This window comes from Myodes glareolus, chromosome 2 (assembly GCF_982192425.1).
Source record: "Myodes glareolus chromosome 2, mMyoGla1.1, whole genome shotgun sequence".
NCBI lineage: Eukaryota > Metazoa > Chordata > Mammalia > Rodentia > Cricetidae > Myodes > Myodes glareolus.
Genome location: NC_142027.1, coordinates 55,590,638 through 55,613,265, shown reverse-complemented (window position 1 = coordinate 55,613,265; position 22,628 = coordinate 55,590,638). Strand labels below are relative to the sequence as shown.

At 38.4% G+C, this 22,628-nt stretch overlaps 1 protein-coding gene across 1 annotated transcript in view; it reads left to right on the top strand.

Moving 5' to 3' along the window:
* Window positions 1-22,628, top strand: part of Trat1 (T cell receptor associated transmembrane adaptor 1) — a 41,920-nt gene that overhangs the window by 4,856 nt on the left and 14,436 nt on the right. The window contains exons 2-3 of the mRNA XM_048454331.3: window positions 6,684-6,797; window positions 16,555-16,591. Of these exons, the coding sequence (XP_048310288.2) occupies window positions 6,684-6,797; window positions 16,555-16,591 (151 nt within the window). The remainder of the gene's footprint in view (window positions 1-6,683; window positions 6,798-16,554; window positions 16,592-22,628) is intronic.

The window sequence follows — 22,628 nt, the reverse complement described above, 5'->3', positions numbered from 1 at the left end:
CTATAGGATGCACTCTAAACTCATAGAAACTAAGAGGGATGAGGAGATATTTGCACTACAAGCAAAATTACTGCAGGGGGAAGCTATAGTGTGTGTGTGTGTGTGTGTGTGTGTGTGTGTGTGTGTGTGTGTGTCTATCTGTTGGGAATTTCTTCCATTTAGTCACCCAAGTTTTGCCCTTTTGATGTGTTCATTTTACTCTTCAATGTGAGGGTGAGCATTGCTGGCAATCAAGAAAATGAAACAGATGTTAAGAATGTCAAAACACAAAATAAAAAGCTTCCAAGTACACATCTTCTTCTTTAAAGTTCAAATCAAATTAGTAGAGAAAAAGGTTTTGAAAAACAGAAGCATGAAGTCCTCAAGGCAGAGAGAAACTGCAGTTCACATTCAACCACTTCCCCCTCAAACATCTAAACCTTTCCCAGTATATTACAGTTTAGATTGTATTGGCAGAGTCTAGAAATGATCATGTAAAATAGTTTGTTTTGTAAACAATGAAACACATCCCCAAGGGAGTGTACAGTGTAGTCCAAGTTCTTACACAGTACTAGTGACGTAGTCCATGAACACTGTCAGAATTTTAGCATAAAAATGGTGTTTTGGTTGTTTATTTGTAGCTGAGAGCAAAACTATCTTTCTGTAGCAATTAATGTGTTAATATAACTATTTCACTTCTTCTTTTAATTGGAAAAGAGAAGGTTCAACTTCTATTTGAAATATGATTTTGCTCATTCAATAGGATGGTTTATAACTATTTTTAGTGCAATCAAAAAATAAGCACTTTCTATTTACTTCTTTGAACTACGGCTTTTATATTAGGCTTTATTTTATTTATTCACAGCATAGCAATTTATTGACTGTATATAAAATCATAGAAATTGGTAGAAATGAAAGCAAACTCTAAAAGAAAAATTAACTTTAGTAATATTACAAAAATGTCGAGTGACAGGGATTCATTATTATTTTCTATATTTGTTACTTCCCAGACAAAGCAGTATCAGAAATACATAATAGTGTGAGAAGAAACCACATAAATCAAGGTAGGGGACAAATTAAGGATCAAATGACACAGTTCATCAAAATGATGATTTGATTACAAAGTTCTAGAAATGTGTCTACGGAAGGTTACGTGAAAATTCAGGGACAAGCAATATTCAGGTGGAGTGTAAGAGTGGATCATTCTTGAGATCCTTATATTTTACATATCTTAAATAAACTGTTCTGCATTATTTTTTATAAGTACTAAACTTAGTGATGAGTTTCATATGGTCATTTCTTTTTTCTTTAAACCTGTTTTCTTTTGTTCTGATAACAAAGGCAGAAAATATGGGAAACAAACCAACATAAAAAGAGCAATGGAGACTTCTAGATTTCTTTTACTGACTACAACCTGAACTCCAACTCTCTGTTGCCAATTTAGGGCATGTTGTACACTTTAATGGTTAGCCAATGGACCACACTGTAATATCCTCTTAGGAACTGGGTCCTATTGGGCAGTCAAAAGCTATCTGAGCCCCTCATTTTTCTACCTATGAACAAACCCAGCTATTTTCACAGTGTCAAATTTAATTTCCAAAATCAATTCTACATTCCTGAGATAGGTACAGGATCAAGATCCCAAACCCTCTTAGAGATCTGGCGCATGACTTCTAGGTTGGATTATTTCTAAAGTTCAGTTTCACCAAAAGTAAATTATCAATATGTCCAGTACAACATTTGGAGCAAGTTTACAATAACTTAATTGCTAGGTGTGTACTTAGGGAATGCCTAGTAAATTATAGTAGACTGAATAATTGTTACTACTCTATGTAGCTGTGAGGAATAAACTTTTTAAAACGATGGCTATTTGTCAAAAAGTAATATGGATTGTACTCTTTCTTTGAGAATAACCAGTTATCTCGCTGCTTGGTGAGGTGTCTAAAGGAAGAATTATGCAATGCACACCTAGGAAAACATCTGGGCTTTGTTCCATAGGATGTTGGGAGCTTAAGGAAAATAAACACTTTAGGTTTTTTAGCATTTAGGTTCAAATGCTGAAAAGAGAAGAGCCAAGAGAGCAAATTCTCAGGACAGGCTTCCCAGCATCGTTAGGTTGCTCACCAGACGGTCATTTTCCCAGTGAACTCTTCAGGAGGGAACATCCTGGCCTTAGGCAGACAAACCTTTTCTGGCCTGGCAGCTGGCCTCATGGCCTAGCTCCACTTGTAATAGTTTTCAAATTCTTTTTCCCAGACATTTTCTGACATCAATCAAACTCCCCAAAGAAAGCAGATTTTATACTTATAGAGGGCACACCTCTGAGTTTAGCCACCACGAACTGCCTATTTCAAGTTTTCTGGGAAATGAACGAATAACCACCATATTTCTTGGTAATTATAGATTCAGGGCAGACAGATATCTTTAGTTCTGGGTATTGTTGATTTCCACTTTTACCAAAGCTACAGTGTCTTCGTGCATCACTGTCTCTTGTTTCCCAGATGCTGGGAAGTTGTGTCTTCCCTTCAATAGAGTTAGAGATAAGTAGAACAGGATCTGTGGCACCTCTTCCTGGGTTGTGGATGTGTCTAGACGCCATACTTGGCCAGAATCTTTCTTTTGACTCTCGGATCTGATATTAATTACCCTTCATTCAATTTTGCAGTTATTGATTGAGCTGGTGATAATTAGTGAGAAATGGCAATCTCCTGAATTTGTTGCAGAAATCACAGCATACTTACCAGGGGTGAGAAGACAACATAGCAAAAAGAATACTAACATCAACAGCCAACATCTATTGCACATTTTAATAGTCACACTGCTTTGAAAACTTCTTACCCAATCTCACAACAATAAATATTATTATTACTTTCCTTTTACAGATGGGGAAATTAAACTATGGAGACAAAGATAAAGGAGACAGTGTCTGGCCCTTAGAAGGTTCAAGTTTTGATTGGTAGTGAAATTGGTACACAGGTGGTTAACAGAACGCTTGATAACATGTAAAGAGATGAAGAAAAGTCTCAGAGAGAAGAATGTCTATTTGAGTTAATCTAAGGAGAAAGACATTTCAGGCAAAGGATAATTAACAGAGACATAAGAACATAACACAGTAGGGTATCTATTGATGTCTACAAGTACATCATTGTAAGTGGAGCATGGCATATGATGGAGATATTAAAGTAGTTAAGTCCCAAAAGATATGCAGGAAATCTGAAGTGGCATTTTGTGGAAAGAATTTATGATAAAGAATAAAATGTGATGTCATAGGCTGTGGAGAACATTCCAGAAGAAAAGCTTGGGACTGAGGAGAGGGTTTAGAAGGTAAAGTATTTGTTGCTCATGAATGAGAACTTAAGTTAGTATCCCCAAATCCATGTACAACTTGGATGTAGTGGCACTTACTTATAATCCCAGTACTGTGTGGCAGAAAGAGCCTAAACCCAGGGACTTGCTGGCTAGTCAGTTTAGCTGAAACAGTGAAATTCAGGTTCACGGAGAGACCCTGTCTCAAAAAATAAGGTGACAAAGAAGAGAGAAACAGCCAAAGTCAACCTCTGGTCATCATATTCTCCACATGGGCAAATACACCAGCATATACATCTATGGATATATATGCAACATGAATACACACCCATGGGAAAAAAGCCCCCATCCCATGTACCAGAGTTCAGTAGGGAGGAGAGCATCTGGGGCTAGATGGTGAGATGGCGATTCTGCTGGGAATGTCGGGTGATGTGGTGATGGTGAGATGGTGGTTCTGCCGGGAGTGTCGGGTGATGTGGTGATGCTGAAATGGATATTTCTCAAGAAATGAGGTTTGGCATCAATCACCTTTACCCACTGAGAATATCTCCAGGTTCAATATTACATATTCTTCCATCTGGCTACTCATCTTCACAGTTTTTAACCTAAAAATATTAAGGCTGTGGAGTTTTAGCAGCCAGTACTTTACCAATATTCCAGTACTAGGCTCCTTGTGGTTTTGTTTTTCAAGCAGTTACCTAAACAGAAATCAACAAATGCTGAGCATGGTAGCATATTGGTGTAATCCCAGCACTAGTGAGTTCAAGGCTGGCCTGAGTCACACAAGATTATTTCAAATAAGCAAAAGCAAGTGAGTAATCAAGTAAATAGCTTCATGTATACAAGCAACATCATGTTACATGCACAGTTTTTAAGCGTATTTGATATAGTTAGTAGCTATTATATTATAGAATGATCATAAATACTTGGTGGAGTTTTGTTCATGAGGAACACATCAATTGCTCTTAATAAAATTTGGTGCTTTTAATAAAACTATTGCACAGGGAAAACCTTACTAAGGCTTCTAATGTTTTTACATTTTATGAAACATAAATATCCACTTAAAGAAAGAACCCATATTTCATTATCATTATCAGTTTTTCCGTTATTAATTAGTCCTTGAAATTATTTTATATAGCACATTATATGTCATCACAGAAGGGTGTCAGAAATGGCCCTCTACTCACTTGCTTTTGGTGTCCTGAAAATACAGGAATAACAGAATCAAATTCAATAACAAGTAATAAGTAGACAAATATTTCTGACTTCAAATAAAGTTCAAACTAGTTTAAGTTGGAACAATATATGTGTGAATACATAATGTTCAGGGCTGGCTCAATAGGTAAGAGTAGGTAAGAGGGGGCTGGCGAGATGGCTCAGTGGTTAAGAGCATTGCCTGCTCTTCCAAAGGTCCTGAGTTCAATTCCCGGCAACCACATGGTGGCTCACAACCAACTGTAATGAGGTCTGGTGCCCTCTTCTGGCCAGCAGGAATACATACAGACAGAATGTTGTATACATAATAATAAAATAAATAAATATTTTAAAAAAAAAGAGTAGGTAAGAGTGCTAGCATCCACGTTTAAGAAACAAAATAACCAAACCATTGCGTGTGGCTTTGTGTGAGTCTGTAAAGCCAGCATTGTTGAGACAGGAGGATGACTGGAGCTTGTTGGTGAGAAACTGTGCCTAAAGAAGCAAGGCAAAGAATGATGGAGTGAGATACCCACACGCCTTCTGGTCCTCATGCGCCCACCCACACACATTCATTCACATATGCCACATTCACACATATACATATAAATGACATGTAAATTGTATGTATATATGAATGTGCACCTCTATATTACAAATATATATCTAGTACAACTGATTCTTTTATCTGCATGTTTATTTAAAAATCAGCGATGCCCACTTGTATACAGGAACATCTGAGGTTAACTAAACAATAAGTCAAAGAAACGGTCAGAAGCTAAACATCATATTTGAGATGCAAAAACAGTAGAGAGGCACCAAGATGATTTCATTGACACCCAGCTTTCTCATTTAATGCTTAAAGACAGAGGAGGGAGGCAAAACAAATTCCTCCTCTGTTAAGCTTTTATCATTCTGCTTATTGTGCTTAGCAAAGTGATATTTGAATTTCCTAAGAGGTTCTAAGATGGTCTCTGACTTGGTCTCATGGTGCGAGAGTTGGGCCTCTGAAGGACTGAGATCTCTCTCACAGCTACTTTCACCTCCAAGCTATTGACAACTTGCAGTTCTAATTATATGCGTGACATTTGTTCACCACAAAGGAGTTTCTCTAACGCAAGGCCTCCGTTGGTTGGTTGGTTTTGATTTGAGTTTTTGATTCTTTAGTATCAGGTGTACACTCTGGCATAGGGAGGGAGACACCTAATTGATACGGGTTTTATATCAGAGAATTAGAAGTTACTCTTCTGGGGTCAGTGTAAGGCATCAGTCATGTTGGCACGACCACCAAGATATACCAACTCTGATCTGTTATTTTCACAGTTGCTCATCAATGTGAGGAGGTAACAATAAATCATCTGGGGTAATTGACTGGCAATAACTTACCTAGCCCCTTTTATTGCTCAGAAATAAAATGAAGAGCGAGTCCTTCATAGCAGTGAACTCTCCCCTGTCCATTATTAGGACACTTAGTAGTGAGAAAAGGTCCTTGCCGCTCCAGTTAATAAAACTGTGCTGCAGTGATTGCAGAATTACTGTTCAATTCCAACAGGTGATGTGCTACAGTCCCAGGGCTGATGAACAGGACCAAGTGATTTCCTGAAAAAAAGAAAAAAGAAAAAAGAAAAACGCGCACAAATAAAATTTTAGTCTGAAGAATAAAATCTGAGAAGAGTCCGCAAAATGAAGATTCAGGGTTATCAGAGTAATCTTGATTTTGAACTGAGATCTTATAGTCAGTCACCACTTACCACCTTTTATTATCCAAATTTATCTTTCATTGTATTAACACTGAAAATATGGAAAGCTTGCTTTAACCACACTGAATTCTGAGACTTATCAACACTTTGAAATCTGCAAATGTCTGATGGTCAATGTTTATTAATCTTCTGGCAGATTTGCCATTCGTTACAAGTGAAGGAAATTAGTTAATTAATTCTGAGACAACACCTTACTTTGAAGTTCAGGTTCGCCCAGACGCCTAGCCTTTTTAGTACCTTAGCCACTCAGGTGCCACATTCACTGGCATGAACTGCCACACTCAGCAGTGTGAACTGCCACACACACTGGCATGAATTGCCACACTCACCAGTTTGAACTGCCACACTCAGCTAAAGGCAGTGGTTTGGATCGTGGCATTTGTTGAAGTAAAACATATGTGTGGTAAGCTGCTATATCACAGACATTTCTACTTTTGATTCCAGGAAACTCTGGATGCCCCTTTTTCCTCTGGGGACTTCTAGCCTTCTTGGGCTTGGCTCTGGTTATATCGGTGATATTCAATATCTCCCACTATGTTGAGAAGCAGCGGCAACGAGGTAAGACCTTTTGGCACACTTTTGTATGGCACCGGCTTGAAAGTAGACTTTGGCATCACTGACAAACCTCTGGAGTAGACACTGTTATGAAATGTCATTAACGGTATATTGTAACCACAAGAAATCCTTGCGGTATTGTTTTCACACTGGAGACTCTCTTTAAGAACAAAATAGCATTCAAGATGTGAGAAGAAGCTCCCAAATTTAGCTTTGTCTCTGTCTCAGGAGCGAGAGATGGAAGGACATATTCCAGTGAGCAGGCTTTTCTAAGTGAACAAATCAGGAAATGGCAGTCTTTTGAGACAGTGGCAGGAGTGGGAACTTGCTCCCCAAGGCTGTCCTGAAGTTACACAGTCCTCCCAGGCTCTGGCCGTAGGACTAGAAAAGCCACAGCCTGAGCCTGGGCCTGATACTACACGGCAGGCCTGGAACAGGTCAGCGGTCTGTCACTGCCACTGTTAGCATTGCTTTCATTAGCCAGGGGATGATTACCGACACCATAATTAAGAGGGTATAATGGGCACAGGCTGTAAACAGTGGGCATCTGGCACGTGCACACTGAATACATGGATCAGTGCACGATAGAACCAGAGCTCACCTGTTTCTGGGAATTGCCTTAATAATCTAAGGATAGAGCTATAAGTGGTCAGAAAAGATTTTTAAAAAAAAGAAGACGAAGAAAAAGAAAAGTGCTTTTTCCAATCTCATGAAAAGAGCTAAAACTAAGTTAGCAAACTGGAGTTAAACAGAGCGCATATGTCTAAGGAAACCTGCGTGAAGCTAATGCAAATGATGATCAAATTGTGGAGTGTGTCCTTGGTCCACGTAGAAGCTTCCTAAGTGTTGATAATGCAGCATAAAGCGTGGAGAAGTCATTGCCATGCAGACTTTAAAAAGTGAGAGGTACTTGAGAATGACATTGCTGAGCTCATACAGCAACCCAGTGTCAAAATCGGGCCTGAGTCTCCAAGGAGGACATATACTAGTTTTTTTATATCTCAATGTGAATAGGTTTCATAATTTTCACTTTGGTGCTTTGTACATTAGATTTTATTTGTCAATATCCAGACCATTTCCACCATACAAATAGAAGCAGTCCCTTTGTCTTTAGTTTTGCATGATAGGTTTGATTTTTAAAAAAAAAATTATGCAAGCGATTATTGTCTCAGTTCTATTTTTTAAAAATAGTGTGGTGGAGAAAAAAATTAAAAATAGATAATAATAAATTGAATGCATGATGTTTTTCTTTTGAATAATACCAGCTATTTGATTTTTAACAGCATAACTTTTAAAGAAAATCAAATGTAATGTGAATTAAAATGCACTCTGGTGTTAGGTTTCAGCTGTCAGGTTTTGTGCAAGTAGCAACTTCTCTGAGTCTCAGTTTCCTTTTGACAGCAAATGGAAACCATGCAGACCATAAGGGTCTTTGCACATAGCTTTGCAGAGGGCTGGGATTTATCAGATTGCTTGTGTATCTGGTATAGTCCACATCACAGACCTCATGAACCCAATGCTTCTTGCTCTTTCTCCACAGTAATTCCTTCCTTCCTTTTTGTCGACAGTAATCACCAAGGACATTTCATGGGCCCCATCACTTCATTTAACGTTAGTATGTTATTGCAGTCGGCATCAGTTCCCCAGTCTCTTTGCTGCTCTAACCATGTCCGTGCCCTGGGGATCCTCTGGAGATCCTGGCTAATTTTCTGTCCCCGTATTTATATTATATAACAAGTTAACAACATCCAGGGCTGTCGCAGCCACTGCTGTGTTCCTGCAAGTCACAGCCGACTCCATGTCTGGGGGTGTTTTGAGGCTTCAGTGGATGGCAGGTTGTTTTATTTGATATACACGTCTTAGGGGGAACACACTGTACAGACTGGTGATGAGCCTTAGAGCAGCCTCGCCGCTGCTCTCCAAGCGCCAGATGCTCTCCTTCACTTTTCCTACTGCCCAGCCCCTCCCACCAGGGTGAATATCTACCCTCCCATCTTGTCCAATTCACAGGAACAAATAATATTGTCCTCTCCCAGAGACTGCAGGCGGTAGGGATTGTCTCTGCAAACACAAGGCCTAATGCTCAGGACTTGCTTGCTCCATTTCTTTGGCAAGACGGGTTAGAGGAGACATTTGTCACCCCAGCCAGGGTCTGCAAGTGTAATGTTCCTGCTATTGGTCTCATGTCACTTTTATCTTAGCATCTTTGTGCTACTCTTTGTGGTTGAGAAACTTGCAAGATATGACTCCTCCTCGGGCAACAGCCAGTGAAGAAACCTTGGAGCTGTATTAAGTAGCTTATGAAAGAAACTCTCCTCCCAGCAACAGCATAATATCTACACATTCAATCAGATAGATAGACAAGATAAGCCTTGCTTTGATGCTTTTTGTAGCAGCTAGCTGGAAGCTTTAAAAATGAGTCCTCTCTCTGCTTTCCAAAATAAACCTTTATTTTTATTAAATACACTGTCCAAATCTTTAGGAAGAGTGTGTTTGTTTCTTTTCCTGATAATGTATTTTCTTCTTCTTCCATTAAATCCAAAGAATATTATTTATCCAACTCTTCCTCTTTGATTTGAGAAGGATAAGCAAGTGTGTGATTTGTTTGTGTTTTAGTCTTACCAACGAACCTTCTTTTTACTAGACTGTGGCATGTTTTTAACCGAAATGAATCTGAAGGATTCGATGTCAGTGTTTCAGCCATGTGCTGCTGTTTCTTGCTGTCCCAGAGTGTGCAGAGAAGGGTAGACACCCTAAAGGGAAAACATAAAAGCAAATGTCTCTACATCACAGCCTCTCACATCCACACCAACCACAAGCCTTGCATCTGCATCACAGGGGAGGGTGGGGTAACCTCACTCAGCTCTTCTCACTCACAATCTTGCACACTTTGCTGCTCTGTAGCAGGGCACAATTTGCAATTTGGTCACGTAGCACTGAGATGACTAGGCAACATTTAAATCAAGCCGTTTATTCTCAAATAAACTTCTGAGCCTCTGGAACAGAAAGGTTTTTGCAGGAGCCTGAGCTTGCTCACCTTCATGCTCAGTAAGAAATCATTGGCTATTAACCTGCTTAGGAAGGACTGTAAAACTAAAATTACCCAAGTAATGATGGTCGAGCTAGTATCCAAACACACACTTTTTTTTTAAGGCTACTGCAGCATGTGGTGTCCGTGGACTTTCAAAGTCTTCTTCTCAATGTTTCTTCTGCAGTTGCTCTGATGTATAACATCCCTTCTGCCTCTATTTTCATTTGTTATTTTATAGTTTCAGCCCTCTTTCATTCTATTTAAGGACCTCATGCTATTATTTATTGCTTTTATTTAACTTTTCTCACAAAACTTTATTGCAATTTTTTTCTTTTTTTATTGATTTTTATTGAGCTCTACATTTTTTTCTGCTTCCCTCCCTGCCTCTCTCCTGTCCCCCTTCAACCCTCCCCAAGGTTCCCAGGCTACCAATTTACTCAGGAGATCTTGTCTTTTTCTATTTCCCACGTAGTTTAGATCTATGTAAGTCTCTCTTAGTGTCCTCATTGTTGTCTAAGTTCCTTGGGATTGTGGTTTGTAGGCTGGTTTTCTTTGCTTTATGTTTAAAAACCCCTATGAGTGAATGCAAGTGATAATTGTCTTTCTGTATCTAAGTTACCTCACTCAAAATACTGTTTTCAAGCTCCATCCATTTTTCTGCAAAATTCAAGTGAATGCAAGTGATAATTGTCTTTCTGTGTCTAAGTTACCTCACTCAAAATAATGTTTTCAAGCTCCATCCATTTTTCTGCAAAATTCAAGCTGTTGTTATTTTTTTCTGCTGTGTGGCACTCCATTGTGTAAATGTACCACATTTTCCTTATCCATTTTTATGTCGAGGGGCATTTAGGTTGTTTCCAGGTTCTGGTTATGACAAACACTGCTGCTATGAATGTAGTTGAGCACATGTCCTTGTGGCACGATTGAGTATCTTTGGATATATACCCAAAAGTGGTATTACTGGGTCTTGAGGAAGGTTGTTTCCTAATTTTCTGAGAAATCGCCACACTGACATCGAAAGGAGCTGTATCAGCTTGCATGCCCACCAGCAATGCAGAAGTGTTCCCTTTTCCCCACAACTTCTCCAGCATAAGTTATCAGTGTTTTTGATCTTGTCCATTCTTACAGGTGTAAGATGGAATCTCAGAGTTGTTTTGATTTGCATTTCTCTGATGACTAAGGATGTTGAACATTTCCTTAAGTGTCTTTCAGCCATTTTAGATTCCTTTGTTGAGAGTTCTCTGTTTAGGTCTGTACTCCATTTTTTTTTATTGGATTATTTGTTCTTTTGATGACCAATTTCTTGAGTTCTTTGTATATTTTGGAGATCAGACCTCTGTCTGATGTGGGTTTAGTGAAGATCTTTTCCCATTCTGCAAGCTGTTGTTTTGTATTGATGACCATGTCCTTTGTTTTACAGCTTTTCAGTTTCAGGAGGTCCCATTTATTAATTGTTTCTCTCAATGTCTGTGCTGCTGGGGTCTCCTTTGCCAATACATTCAAGTGTACTTCCCATTTTCTCTTCTATAAGGTTCGGTGTGGCTGACTTTATGTTGAAGTCTTTGATCCATTTGGACTTGAGTTTTGTGCATGGCAATAGATATGTGTCTATTTTCATTCTTGCCCACACTCTCTATATCTATTGAATATAGTTCTTGAGGTCCTAGCTAGAGCAGTGAACACCAAAAGAAGATCAAGGGGACAAAAATCAGTAAAGAAGAAGTCAAACTCTCACTGTTTGTTGATGATATGATAGTTTACATAAGCGATCCCAAAAATTCTCCCAAGGAACTTCTATACTCATAAACACTTTCAGTAATGTAGCAGGATACAAAATTAACTCAAAAAATTCAGAAGCCCCCCTGTACACAGATGATAAAAGGGTTGGGAAAGAAATCAGAGAAACAACACCCTTCATAATAGACACAAAGAGCATAAAATATCTTGGAGTAACTCTAACCAAACAAATGGAAGAATTGTATGACAAGAACGTTAAATCTTTGAAAAAAGAAATTGAAGAAGACACCAGAAAGTGGAAAGATTTCACACGCTCTTGGATGGGAAGAATTTGCATAGTAAAAATGACAATCTTGCCAATAGCAATCTACAGATTCGATGCAAATCCCATCGAAAACCCAGCAAAATTCCTCACAGTCCTTGAAATAATGATACTCAACTTCATATGGAAAAGAAAAACACCCAGGATACCCAAAACAATCCTGTACAACAAAAGAACTTCTAGAGGCATCACAAACCCTTACTTCAAACTCTACTGCAGAGCTACAGTACTGAAAACAGCCTGGTATTGACATAAGAACAGACAGAAGGACCAATGGAACTGAATAGAAGACCTGGATATCAATCCACACATCTTCGAACACCTGATTTTTGACAAAGAAGCAATTTTTTCTTTTTTACTCTGGGGATGAAACATTCATTGGTATTTCACTACTCTTTCAAACATTACATGAGTATGTTTTCAAGGCACCAATATTCATATCGCAATTATTTTTTCCTAGATGTCCTTATATTATAAAAATATTTGCCAGTTTAAGAAAATATTTTATGGGACATCTAATTTTTTATTCTTCTTATTAAATGACATTCTTGTTTGTTCTAGTTTAATTTTGAGAACAGGTTTCATGTACATCGGGCTGGCCTCAAACTCACTATGTAGTAGAGGATGACCTTGAATTTCTGTTTCTCCTGTTTTGACCTTCAAAATGCTGGGATTAGAGACATGGACCACCACAACCAGGTGCTGGGGATCTGAGGGCTTCATCTGTGCCAGGCAAGCACTCTGCCAATGTAACTACTTAGCCCTATATTCTTTATTTAATTTTTTAAAAAATATTCTTTATGTTTATTCTCAATTTCTTTTTATAAGCAAAAATGTTCAGCTGGTGGCAATTCCCTCTGTAAAAGTGAAATTTCCGGGATTACCTTCCAAATTGAACTTTACTTACATTATTTATTTCACTTCATTAACTGAATAAGTCTATTTCCAGTTCACTCATTTATGAAGAAACTTTCAATTTAATGAACACAAACTGTGGCTTATATGATATGAATTTAGACCACATGATATTGATAAGTAGCTTTGTCATTTTATAAAATGTCTTGACATTGTTTTAATTATTTTCCATATCCACTCCATGATGCTAGGTTTTGCTATTCTCTTCTCCAGACGGACTGATAAGCATAGCTTTAGAATAATTTTCATACTGCCCCAAAACATGTACCCTGGTACCAAATTCAATATAAGCTGATTCCTAGCCACGAGTATGTTTCATGATATATCACCCTAGATTTTATCTTCTTATGGATGTACTTAAATTCCAAGTGCATTAGCTACTCTATGTTGCTGTAATAAAACATCATTATCAAGACAACTTTTAGTCCAGTACTCCTATGTGGGACTCTGTCTCTATCTCCATCTGTTGCCGTACGAAGGTTCTATGGTGATATTCAAGATAGTCATCAGTCTGACTACGGGACAAGGCCAGTTCAGGCACCCTCTCCTCCACTGCCCAGGGTCCTAGCTGGGGACATCCCGGTGGAATCTGGGACCCCCTCTAGAGTCAAGCCTCTTGCCAACCCCAGAATGCCTCCCTTAATTAAGATATATTCTTCCCTGCTCCCATATCTGTCCTTCCTCCATCTCACTGAGCTCCCAAGATCCAGTTGAAGAGCAGAAGGAGGGAGAATATGACTAAGGAAGTCAGGACCCTGAGAGAGTGTGCCTGAACTACTGGGAGCTCAGCAAAGCCAGCTGGAATGGGACTGAATGAGCATGGAATCACACTGAACCCTCTGAATGTGGCTGACAATTGGGGCTGACTGAGAAGACAATGATAATGGCACTGGGATTTGTCTCTACTGCATGTACTGGCTTTTTGGGATCCTATTCTATTTGGATGCACACCTTCCTAAGCCTGGATGGAGGGGAGAGGACCTTGGACTTCCCACAGGGCAGGGTTCCCTGCCCTCTCTTAGGACTGGAAGGGAAGAGGAGGAGGGTGAGTGGGGGAGTGGGAGGGAAGCGGGTGGAGGGGAGGAAGTAGAAATTTTGATTCCTAGTATTAATAAAGTAATTTTTAAAAAGACAACTTCTAAAAGAAGAAGTTAGGCTTATGGTTCCAGAGGAACACAAGTCTGTCATAGTGGGAGGCATGGGGCATGGCAGCCCAAGCAAGAAGTTGAGAGTGCACATCCTCAAGGGCAAGCACAAAGCAGAGAGAGAGAGAGAGAGAGAGAGAGAGAGAGAGAGAGAGAGAGAGAGAGAGAGAGAGAGAGAGAGAGAATGAATGTGAATGGTTTTGAATTTTCAAAACCCATCCCCAGTGACATACTTCCTCCAACAATGCTTTTCCTCCCAATTCACCTCAGACAGCATGGCCAGTTGAAGATCATGTCATCAAATGCCAAGACTTTGAGGGACATTTCTCATTCAAAGAAAGACACCAAACAAATCTGGAAAGTAGTCTTGATCTGGCTATAAGCAGTTCCTTTTTTAAAAATACAGAAATAAGTTCATGCTATATCATGCTTTTTCCCACTTTATAATTTTCTAACATTGTTTTTTCTTTTGTTTATTGAAATTAGTTAGTTTTTCATCCATTCTGATTGTCCTGTACTTTAGCTTGTGACTACTGCGATGTGTGTTTTTTGACCTTTCTAGGCTCCCACCAGGGTTCATCAGCATTCATGCTCTAAAGACTAATCTGAAAGCAGCTGAAAGTAACTGTTTTTTATTTGCAATTTCATGGGAGAGCATTTCCTGAAGGCTATAACAGCTGTATTTCTGACATTCCAAATGGATTACTTCCATCATTTTGGGTTCTGCATCAGTTTAAAACACATCTTCTGCAAGAATGTCCCTCATTTGGTTGTCCTCAGTATTCCTCCCAGTCACTGCCATGGAACAAGTCCACTTCTTTCACTCGTGATCACTTTCATAAATACTTCAGCTAATTGTTCTGCAATAGTTAGCAACCTCTCTAAAGATGAGTCTATACTGTCACATTTACCTAAATTAACTTTACCGATTGTTTGATGATCAACTCAATTATTTTAGATGGCTCCTGTCAGTTCTTTCCCAGGTCACAGAGTTTTCCATATATTAAAGTTAAGAGGCCCTTTAACCTCTGATGTCAGATACTTAGCCAGTATCAGTTTTTACTTTTATAGAAATTTCAGCAAAAGTTCAATTTTTATTCTATGCCTCATTAATAGTAAGAAATTTAAATATGATAAGTGTCATATTGCATATATCCTTCTAGTTTAATATATAAAGCATTGATGAATAGGAAATAAAATTTCTAAAATAAAGTTGATATTAAACATCAAAGCACTACCTTGGGTATTTCTAAATCCATTAATTTCAATGACTTAGTATGAATATATTTTTTTCATTAAGCCTTACTCAAAAGCTATATTTCCCCTCTCATTTAACTTTGAGCTACCACCTTCAAGGGTTATTTTGAACTCTTTCCTGAGAACTGGAACATACTTTCTTCTATTTTTTATCATACATTATATCTCTGGTCCATCCAGAAGTCATTCTACTCTTTCGAATAATGCTAGAGACTAAGTTACAACATTTTCGCAATATCTTCACTCTAAGACTGTCACATTATGAATAAAATGGAATTATGACAATGCTTAATCATTGCATAATTTTTATGTGATTGATTGATCAGATGCCAAGAAATGTTAGAGGAGAGGGGGGATAGATGCATGGTGGAGACCTCTCTTATAGATAGATAGATAGATAGATAGATAGATAGATAGATAGATAGATAGATAGATAGATAGATAGATGATAGGTAGATAGATATATAGATAGATCAAAATAATCAGGTAGAACTGCTGTTTGTCTGTTTTTTGGTGTTTTAAAAATGTCTATTAGAACCAACTGGAGAAAAACAGAAGTAACCAAAAAACCCCAAAAGTGTTAGAGAAACTCAAAGGCAGAAACTATGTCCATGTTTCACAATAGTCAAAAATGAGGTTGACAAGAAGTCCCAGATTTTTCTCAGTGTTTTCTATGCACAAAATAGTCATGCATCTAGCTCTATATTATTCCCAAGCTGTCTTGTTTTTATCTCAGATTACCAAGAGAGCATTTGATTAGCTCATAAAGGAAAATGTCTTTACCCATTATATTACTACAATAAGCACCGAAGGTAGTTAACTTTGTAAAGAAAGCAGTTTTATTTAGCTTATAGTTCGGGGAAGTTCAAAATCTGAACAGTTATAGCAAAGAGTCTACTCCTTGACTATGTCAACTTTTATCAGATAGCAATGACAAGGGTACATGTTAGATTAACTGAACACATCTCCAGTCAGAGGACAGAGTGGAACAGTCAGTTTTGTTCGTATTTATGACCATCTTCCAAAAATTACCAAGCAGTCACATGACAACATGCTTAATCCCTTCTCACAGAAACATTATGAGTAATTATGGGATTTTCCATTAGATTCCACTCTTAAAAGTTCCAGTGCACCCCATGATACTGCCATCCTGGGGAGTAAAACATTAGCAAAAGGACTCCTTGATATCGTATCCTTCAAATCGTATCCTCCCCTGGTCAGTTAGTAGGAGCTGTTGCGCCTTGACCAAAGTGGTTAATTTACACCAAGCCTTAGCTCCCTCAGAACATTTGGTGAAATATTTTTAAATGTGTAGACATTTCTTTTAATTTGTACGTTTTTATTATTTTTCAGATAAAATGTACAGATACTATGATGACTACATTCCAAGGTATGTTAAAACTGAATAATGCATTATGATTTTCAATTAATCAAGAAAGTAACAAATGTTATATTGCTTATGGATTTGCCTCAGAAATGTTACCATTTGAACTAAAAGAAAATCAAAAGTAAATTATAATTACATTGCTCTCATCTGAAAATTGGAAGTCATAATATTATCATCTAGTTATTAATACATCAAGTCAATCAAAGAGCTGAGTGAAGGGTATGAAAAGAGTCTAGCCTGACATCTATAAAACTCTCATCAATATCTGGACATATATATATATATATTATAACTAAGATGAAACTTTGAGAGTGCTGACTAATTTTATATAGGGTTATGCAGCATTTCAGAAAGCAGAATAGAAGGAAATATATAAAACATCATGAAGCTTAAGATAAGTTATAAGGCATGATGGTTTATGCCTTGATACCAGCAGTAGAGAGGGCAAGACAGAAAAGAACACAAGCTTATGGACAACCTGGGCTACATTTTGAGGTCAAACTGGGGTATATAGGGACTTGGTTTCAAAAAACAAACAAAACAGAGAAGATACACACACACGCACACACACACACACACACACACTTGCTTGGTGGCATGTAGCTTGCAAGGATGATTTCAGTCAATACTGAAATGTGATGAATTTATACTCTAAAATACTTAATTTCATCTCTTTAATACTTCCTGGCTTAGTTACAAAGAAAGTATATAATGTATACATTTTACTTTTTGATTTTTGAGAGTCTCTCTGGATGTCCTGGAACTCACTATGTAATTCAAGCTAGCTTCAGATTCACAGAGATCTGGCTGCCTCTGCCTCTCAAGTGTTGGGATTAAAGACATGCACCACCAAGCCTAGTTTGTACGATATATTTTTTAAAAGTCTAGAGCATGAATCATAGTAAATAAATTTCATTATTCTGGATAGTATATTATAATCCAAATGTGTCATTATAGTAGATATTCTGTCTTAGACTGGAAATCCAAATAAGGAGAATTTCTTGCAGGATTCTTCAAATCTTCCAGAATGGTGAACTGAGAAATCTTTGGAGAGCTATCTAACTGGATAGGACAGGACAGGACAAGACAAGAGTTGAAGCTTTTGGAGTCTAGGGCTTTTATAATAGTTTCTGCTCTATTTAAAAATATCTCTTACATATCCAAGATATGAATGCAGGTAGATTCTCTGCATACAAATTTTGTGACGATTCTTCATACAAAAATCTTTGGTGTGAGATAATTTCGTGCCATCAAGAATGACTTGCTAACAACAAACAAGATTAACTCTTTTCTGATTAACTTGATTTTTGACATTTGAAGGGTAATCAAGATACACTATGCCAGGTGTGTTGGTGACACTAATCTGTATTCCCAGCACTAGGAAAGCAAAGCAGAAAGTCTATTCTGAGTTTCTGGTTAGACAGGGCTGCATAAAGTGATCCTACTTCAAAATAATAAAAAAAAATATGTTGGGCTGCCAACGTACCATTTTGGGCTGCCATATGTCATGTGCTGCCTTTTAGGGGTGACTTCTGCCGGGCTCCTGACCATAGATGGTTCACATTCCAGAGTAGGGGCATGAGGATTAGAAATGTTAGGTAGGAGGAACAGAGATAAGAAAGAAACACAGAGACATAGGATAGTATTGGGAGGGCAACTAAGTGATTACTCAATGCTGAATTCCAAGTTCTGAGTTCTGAGTATGCCTGTGTTTAATTTTCTCTTCATTTTTATGCTCCAATACAAAAAGGGGGGAGGGCAAAAGACTACTTTAACATGATACAAAGGGATACTAAAATAGTTGCTTGCTTCAATTCTTTGAGGCATCGAGCCATTAATTTATGAGAAAAGCATTCTGTTATTTAGGCAGCGAACCCATCCTAGACCAAGTATCCTGAAGGCAGCCAGCCACTCCCTAGTATAGCCATTCTACTATTTCAAAGAAGGAGCAGAAGTATGCTTGAATTCCCTGACATTTGGTCAGGGTAGAGTAGATCGACCACTATGGGCCATCTTAATGTCCAAAACACCAAGCAAACACACCCTAGGTCAGGGTGTATAGCTACAGTTGTTGTCAACAACTCTGAGCAAGCTAAAACTCTCTGACTTTCAAACAAGGTGGAACGGGCTCACATTTTTGGACCTCCAATAAAAAACCAGGATAAAAAAGATTTAGTGCTATGAAAAGTTTTGTGATTTAGCCAAAGACTAAATTGATGGCTTTGGTATCAGTGTGAGAAGAGTTGGAAAGGAGCATTGGTACAACACACATCTCAATGCAGTTAGGCTCCTATCTGTACTACAGATGTGGGGAAAGGCTGGTTCTTGTGTAACATTCATTCATCTAGCAAATAATCCCTCAAGAATAAGTACTACACTAGAAATTTATAAACCAAGATCACTGATACCTAAAGAGTAAACTCCCCCTACGTGAAGGAAATCAGTTTATCATCAGCCGACCATCAGGCATAGGAGTTTAAATGCTTCAACCCACTGTGTCTTAAGCTACACTTTCCTACTTGGCATGTCTAGTGAAGAAGACACTAATACACATGTGTTGCATGGAAAGAGTTTATCATTTACAATTATGCAATAAGGGACCAAAAGACCTCACATTTATCACGAAGGTTCCTAGAGGCTAAGACAGATGCTGTCTAGATGCTGCTTGGGGTACAGCATCTCATCTGCATATGTCTTACTTGCACTGTAGGTGAGCAAAATTAGAAATCAGCCAGCATTGACTTTTATACCCCAAAGGCAAAATGACAACTAAAGCTTTTAAGGCTGCTCCTGTCTCTATGGAGACTGAAGTCAAGCCTGGGCTTTTCCAGCCAGGTTTTGCATCCTCTGTTTCATACTCTGGTTATCCTTGAGCATTACAAATGAGACAGAGATGTTTCAATGTCACCTGGAGAACAGTCTTCCAAAATTAAACTACAAAGTAGCAAGACATGGATCTTCCCTCAAAGATTTAATCTATTGCCTGATTTAAAAAAAATGCCTTAGACATCTATTGCCTATTGCAATATATCCCTATTTAGTCAAAAATTGAATATACAATGTAGACACTGCCAACAAGGGGGATGTTAATTCCCAAACTTCTGAACATTTAACTAGTCCACTTTTCTTGATTATGTGGATTGATGATCAAAAATGCTTTTGTAGGGAGTCATTAAAGACTCAGAAAAACAAAGTTGCCATTATCTTCACTGACTGAAATGTAAAACCATCAACAGAAAACAAGGAGAAACCAATGTCTTTGAGGTGGGACTAGAATTACTGCAGCTTCTTCAGTTAGACAGAAGCAGACAGACGTCCGTCATACTGGGATCCCTTTTCACTCTTCTCGGCTCTGCAAAATCTCCCACACTAGAGGAGAAGAAATGTTATCTCTGCCCTTCCTGTTTCCCCAAGCTCCTGTCCTTTCTGTACCAGGAGATCACAAATATAATCAACCCAAGTACAACATAACATCCAAATTTACAGAACAAAAAATGAAATACACACTCTGTGTTATTTATTCTTGGACTGCCTCATTATTCTTTGACATAAATTATATACAATCCCTTTTTCTCTCTGTGTAAGGATGGTACACAGTGGATGTACTATGAGTTTGAGATCCAAAATATTCAGAAATTTTGTCAATTTCAGTCATCTATTTGCAAGCTTGGTGAAATATTCAGCATCCATGAACTTCAGGGTTAACATCTGAAAACTATGTTGACATTTTCCTTGCAGGGGCAACGGATAGAAACTCTGATGCTCTTTTTGGATTAAAAAGTGAGATATGAGGTCTAAGAAAACCCCTGTTGACCAGCAGCCTGTCTCACCCCAATTTCCAAGATCACAGAGTTTGTGATTATTTTATCTGCACAATCACTCCTCAGTCTTTGGGCTTTCTCAAATAGTGTCACACATTTTTCATGGAGACATTGGGGCTGCTCTTATAACAACCCTCTACGCCTCAGTTGCCTTTCTTCTTTAGGACAATATCTGATTGTTTAGAATCCCATAGGGCACAGGCTATCTTAATTCTATCTTTGTTGAGTATACCAATGAAATATAAAACCTGTTCTTAACATCGCTCATACTGATTGTCTTCTAGACCAGTTCTGCAGACTGAGAATATTTAAAATAGTAACCTTCCCGATGTCCTTTCCTGACCCAATACCTTATAAGAATATATGAGTTGAGTCTCTTCTTTTTTATTTTGATTAAAAATAGATTATTTTCATATAATATATCCTGAATGTTGCTTCCCCTTCCCTTTCATCCCATATCCTCCCTCTCCATCAGGACCGACTTCTTTTCTGCCTCTCATTAGAAAAGAGACTTCTAAGAGACAATATAAAATATAGAAAGATAGAACTAAACAAACACATCAGAATAAGAAAAGAAACAAGGAAAAGAGCCCCCAAAAGGACATAGGAAACAGATATAGATGCAGAGACACATACTTAGGAATCCCATAAAAACAATAAACTGGAAGCCATAATATATATGCAAAGGACCTGTGGGAAAGAATATAATATATATATATATATATATATATATATATATATATATATATATATATAATAAAGTAAAAATTAAAAGTTAAGGCAAAATTAATAATAAAGGCAAAGCTCTGACAAGAAGCCTCCAGTGACACTTTGAGTTCATTTTCTGTTGGCCATCTACAGAGAGGTGTGGTTGTTTTGTCTTTTTGACTCTTTACTCTTTGCTCTTTGGGGGCCTGTCACACAGCTCCCAAATAAATCACACACAGAGAGACTTCTTCTTGTTTATTTATGCCTGGCCTTAGCTTGACTTGTTTATGGACTTGAGGTCAGTTTGTGGAGGGTGAGGGCCTATAGGAGTGCCTCACAGGTACTCAGGTTGTCTCTAAAATATCCATCCTCCTAGTATAACTGTGATACAAGCCCCATCCTGTGTAACTGCAAGGTAAGCAGCGCTCCTTGTGAAGAGCCCACATGTCCCCGCAAAGGTTGTTTTTATGTGTATGCACAGGTGTCAGTACCTGTGAGAAGACCCTACATGAGTGTTATTGCTATCCTCTGTCCGTCTCCATCGTGTTTCCTGAGACAGGGTCTCCCACAGAACCAGGAGTTTGCCATTTTTACTCAACCGGATGGTCAGTGAAACCTCTCTGTCCATCTTCTTTGGCTCCCCTGGAGCTGCCCTGGAAGGTAGGGTTAGAGGCTTGCATCACTCTTCCCAGCTTTTATGAGCCTATTGGGAAACTGAACTCAGGAACTTGTGCTTCTGTGTCAGGCACTTTATTGAGTAAACCATCCCCTTGACCCTCATTCTTAGTGGCTCCGCATCACCCTGGCTCTATGGCACCGTTCTAGGATTCTTTCCCCATTGTATCAGAGACCGTCATCTTGGCATATCTTCTGTCTTCTCTCCCTTTGGCCAGAAGCTTTTCTGTATGTACCCCAAAGCACAAGCAGTTTGAGCTCCCTGTGTCTAACCTTGTAATGACATTGGCATATCAGAGAAGAACCTGAACACCAATCATGGGATGAAGATTTGGTTTTGGGTAACATGACTCTGAGAATCCAGTCACTGTCTCCTTCACCAAGAACCCTCTGCAGTTCCTTTTCTGACTCAAGCCAACAGGAAATATTTCTGAGTTTATATGTTTTTTTTTTTTTTTTGGATAAAGGCCTTCTCTTTGGGTCCCTCGCACTCACTCCCTGTCTAAGATATTAATGTCTACCTCAGGTTTCTTGATGAAGAAAGTAACAGTTCAGCAATCATATATTCAGGAACACCCATAACGATTTCCTTTCTCTTCTGCTTCAATATCCTTTCTGCATCACTTATATCTTTCCCTTAATACATAAGTAGACTGTCTTGCTCATGCTTTAAAAAATAAGAAATGAGAAAATACCAGTCTGATGCTGCATTCCTACATAGTTAGTTGCCTGTCTACTGTACATCTTTTACGGCTAACCATGATGATCCAGCTGCGATTTGATCATATTTGCTAGCCTCCTCCTTCTCTTTGAAAGACTTGACTCTCTGCCACTCA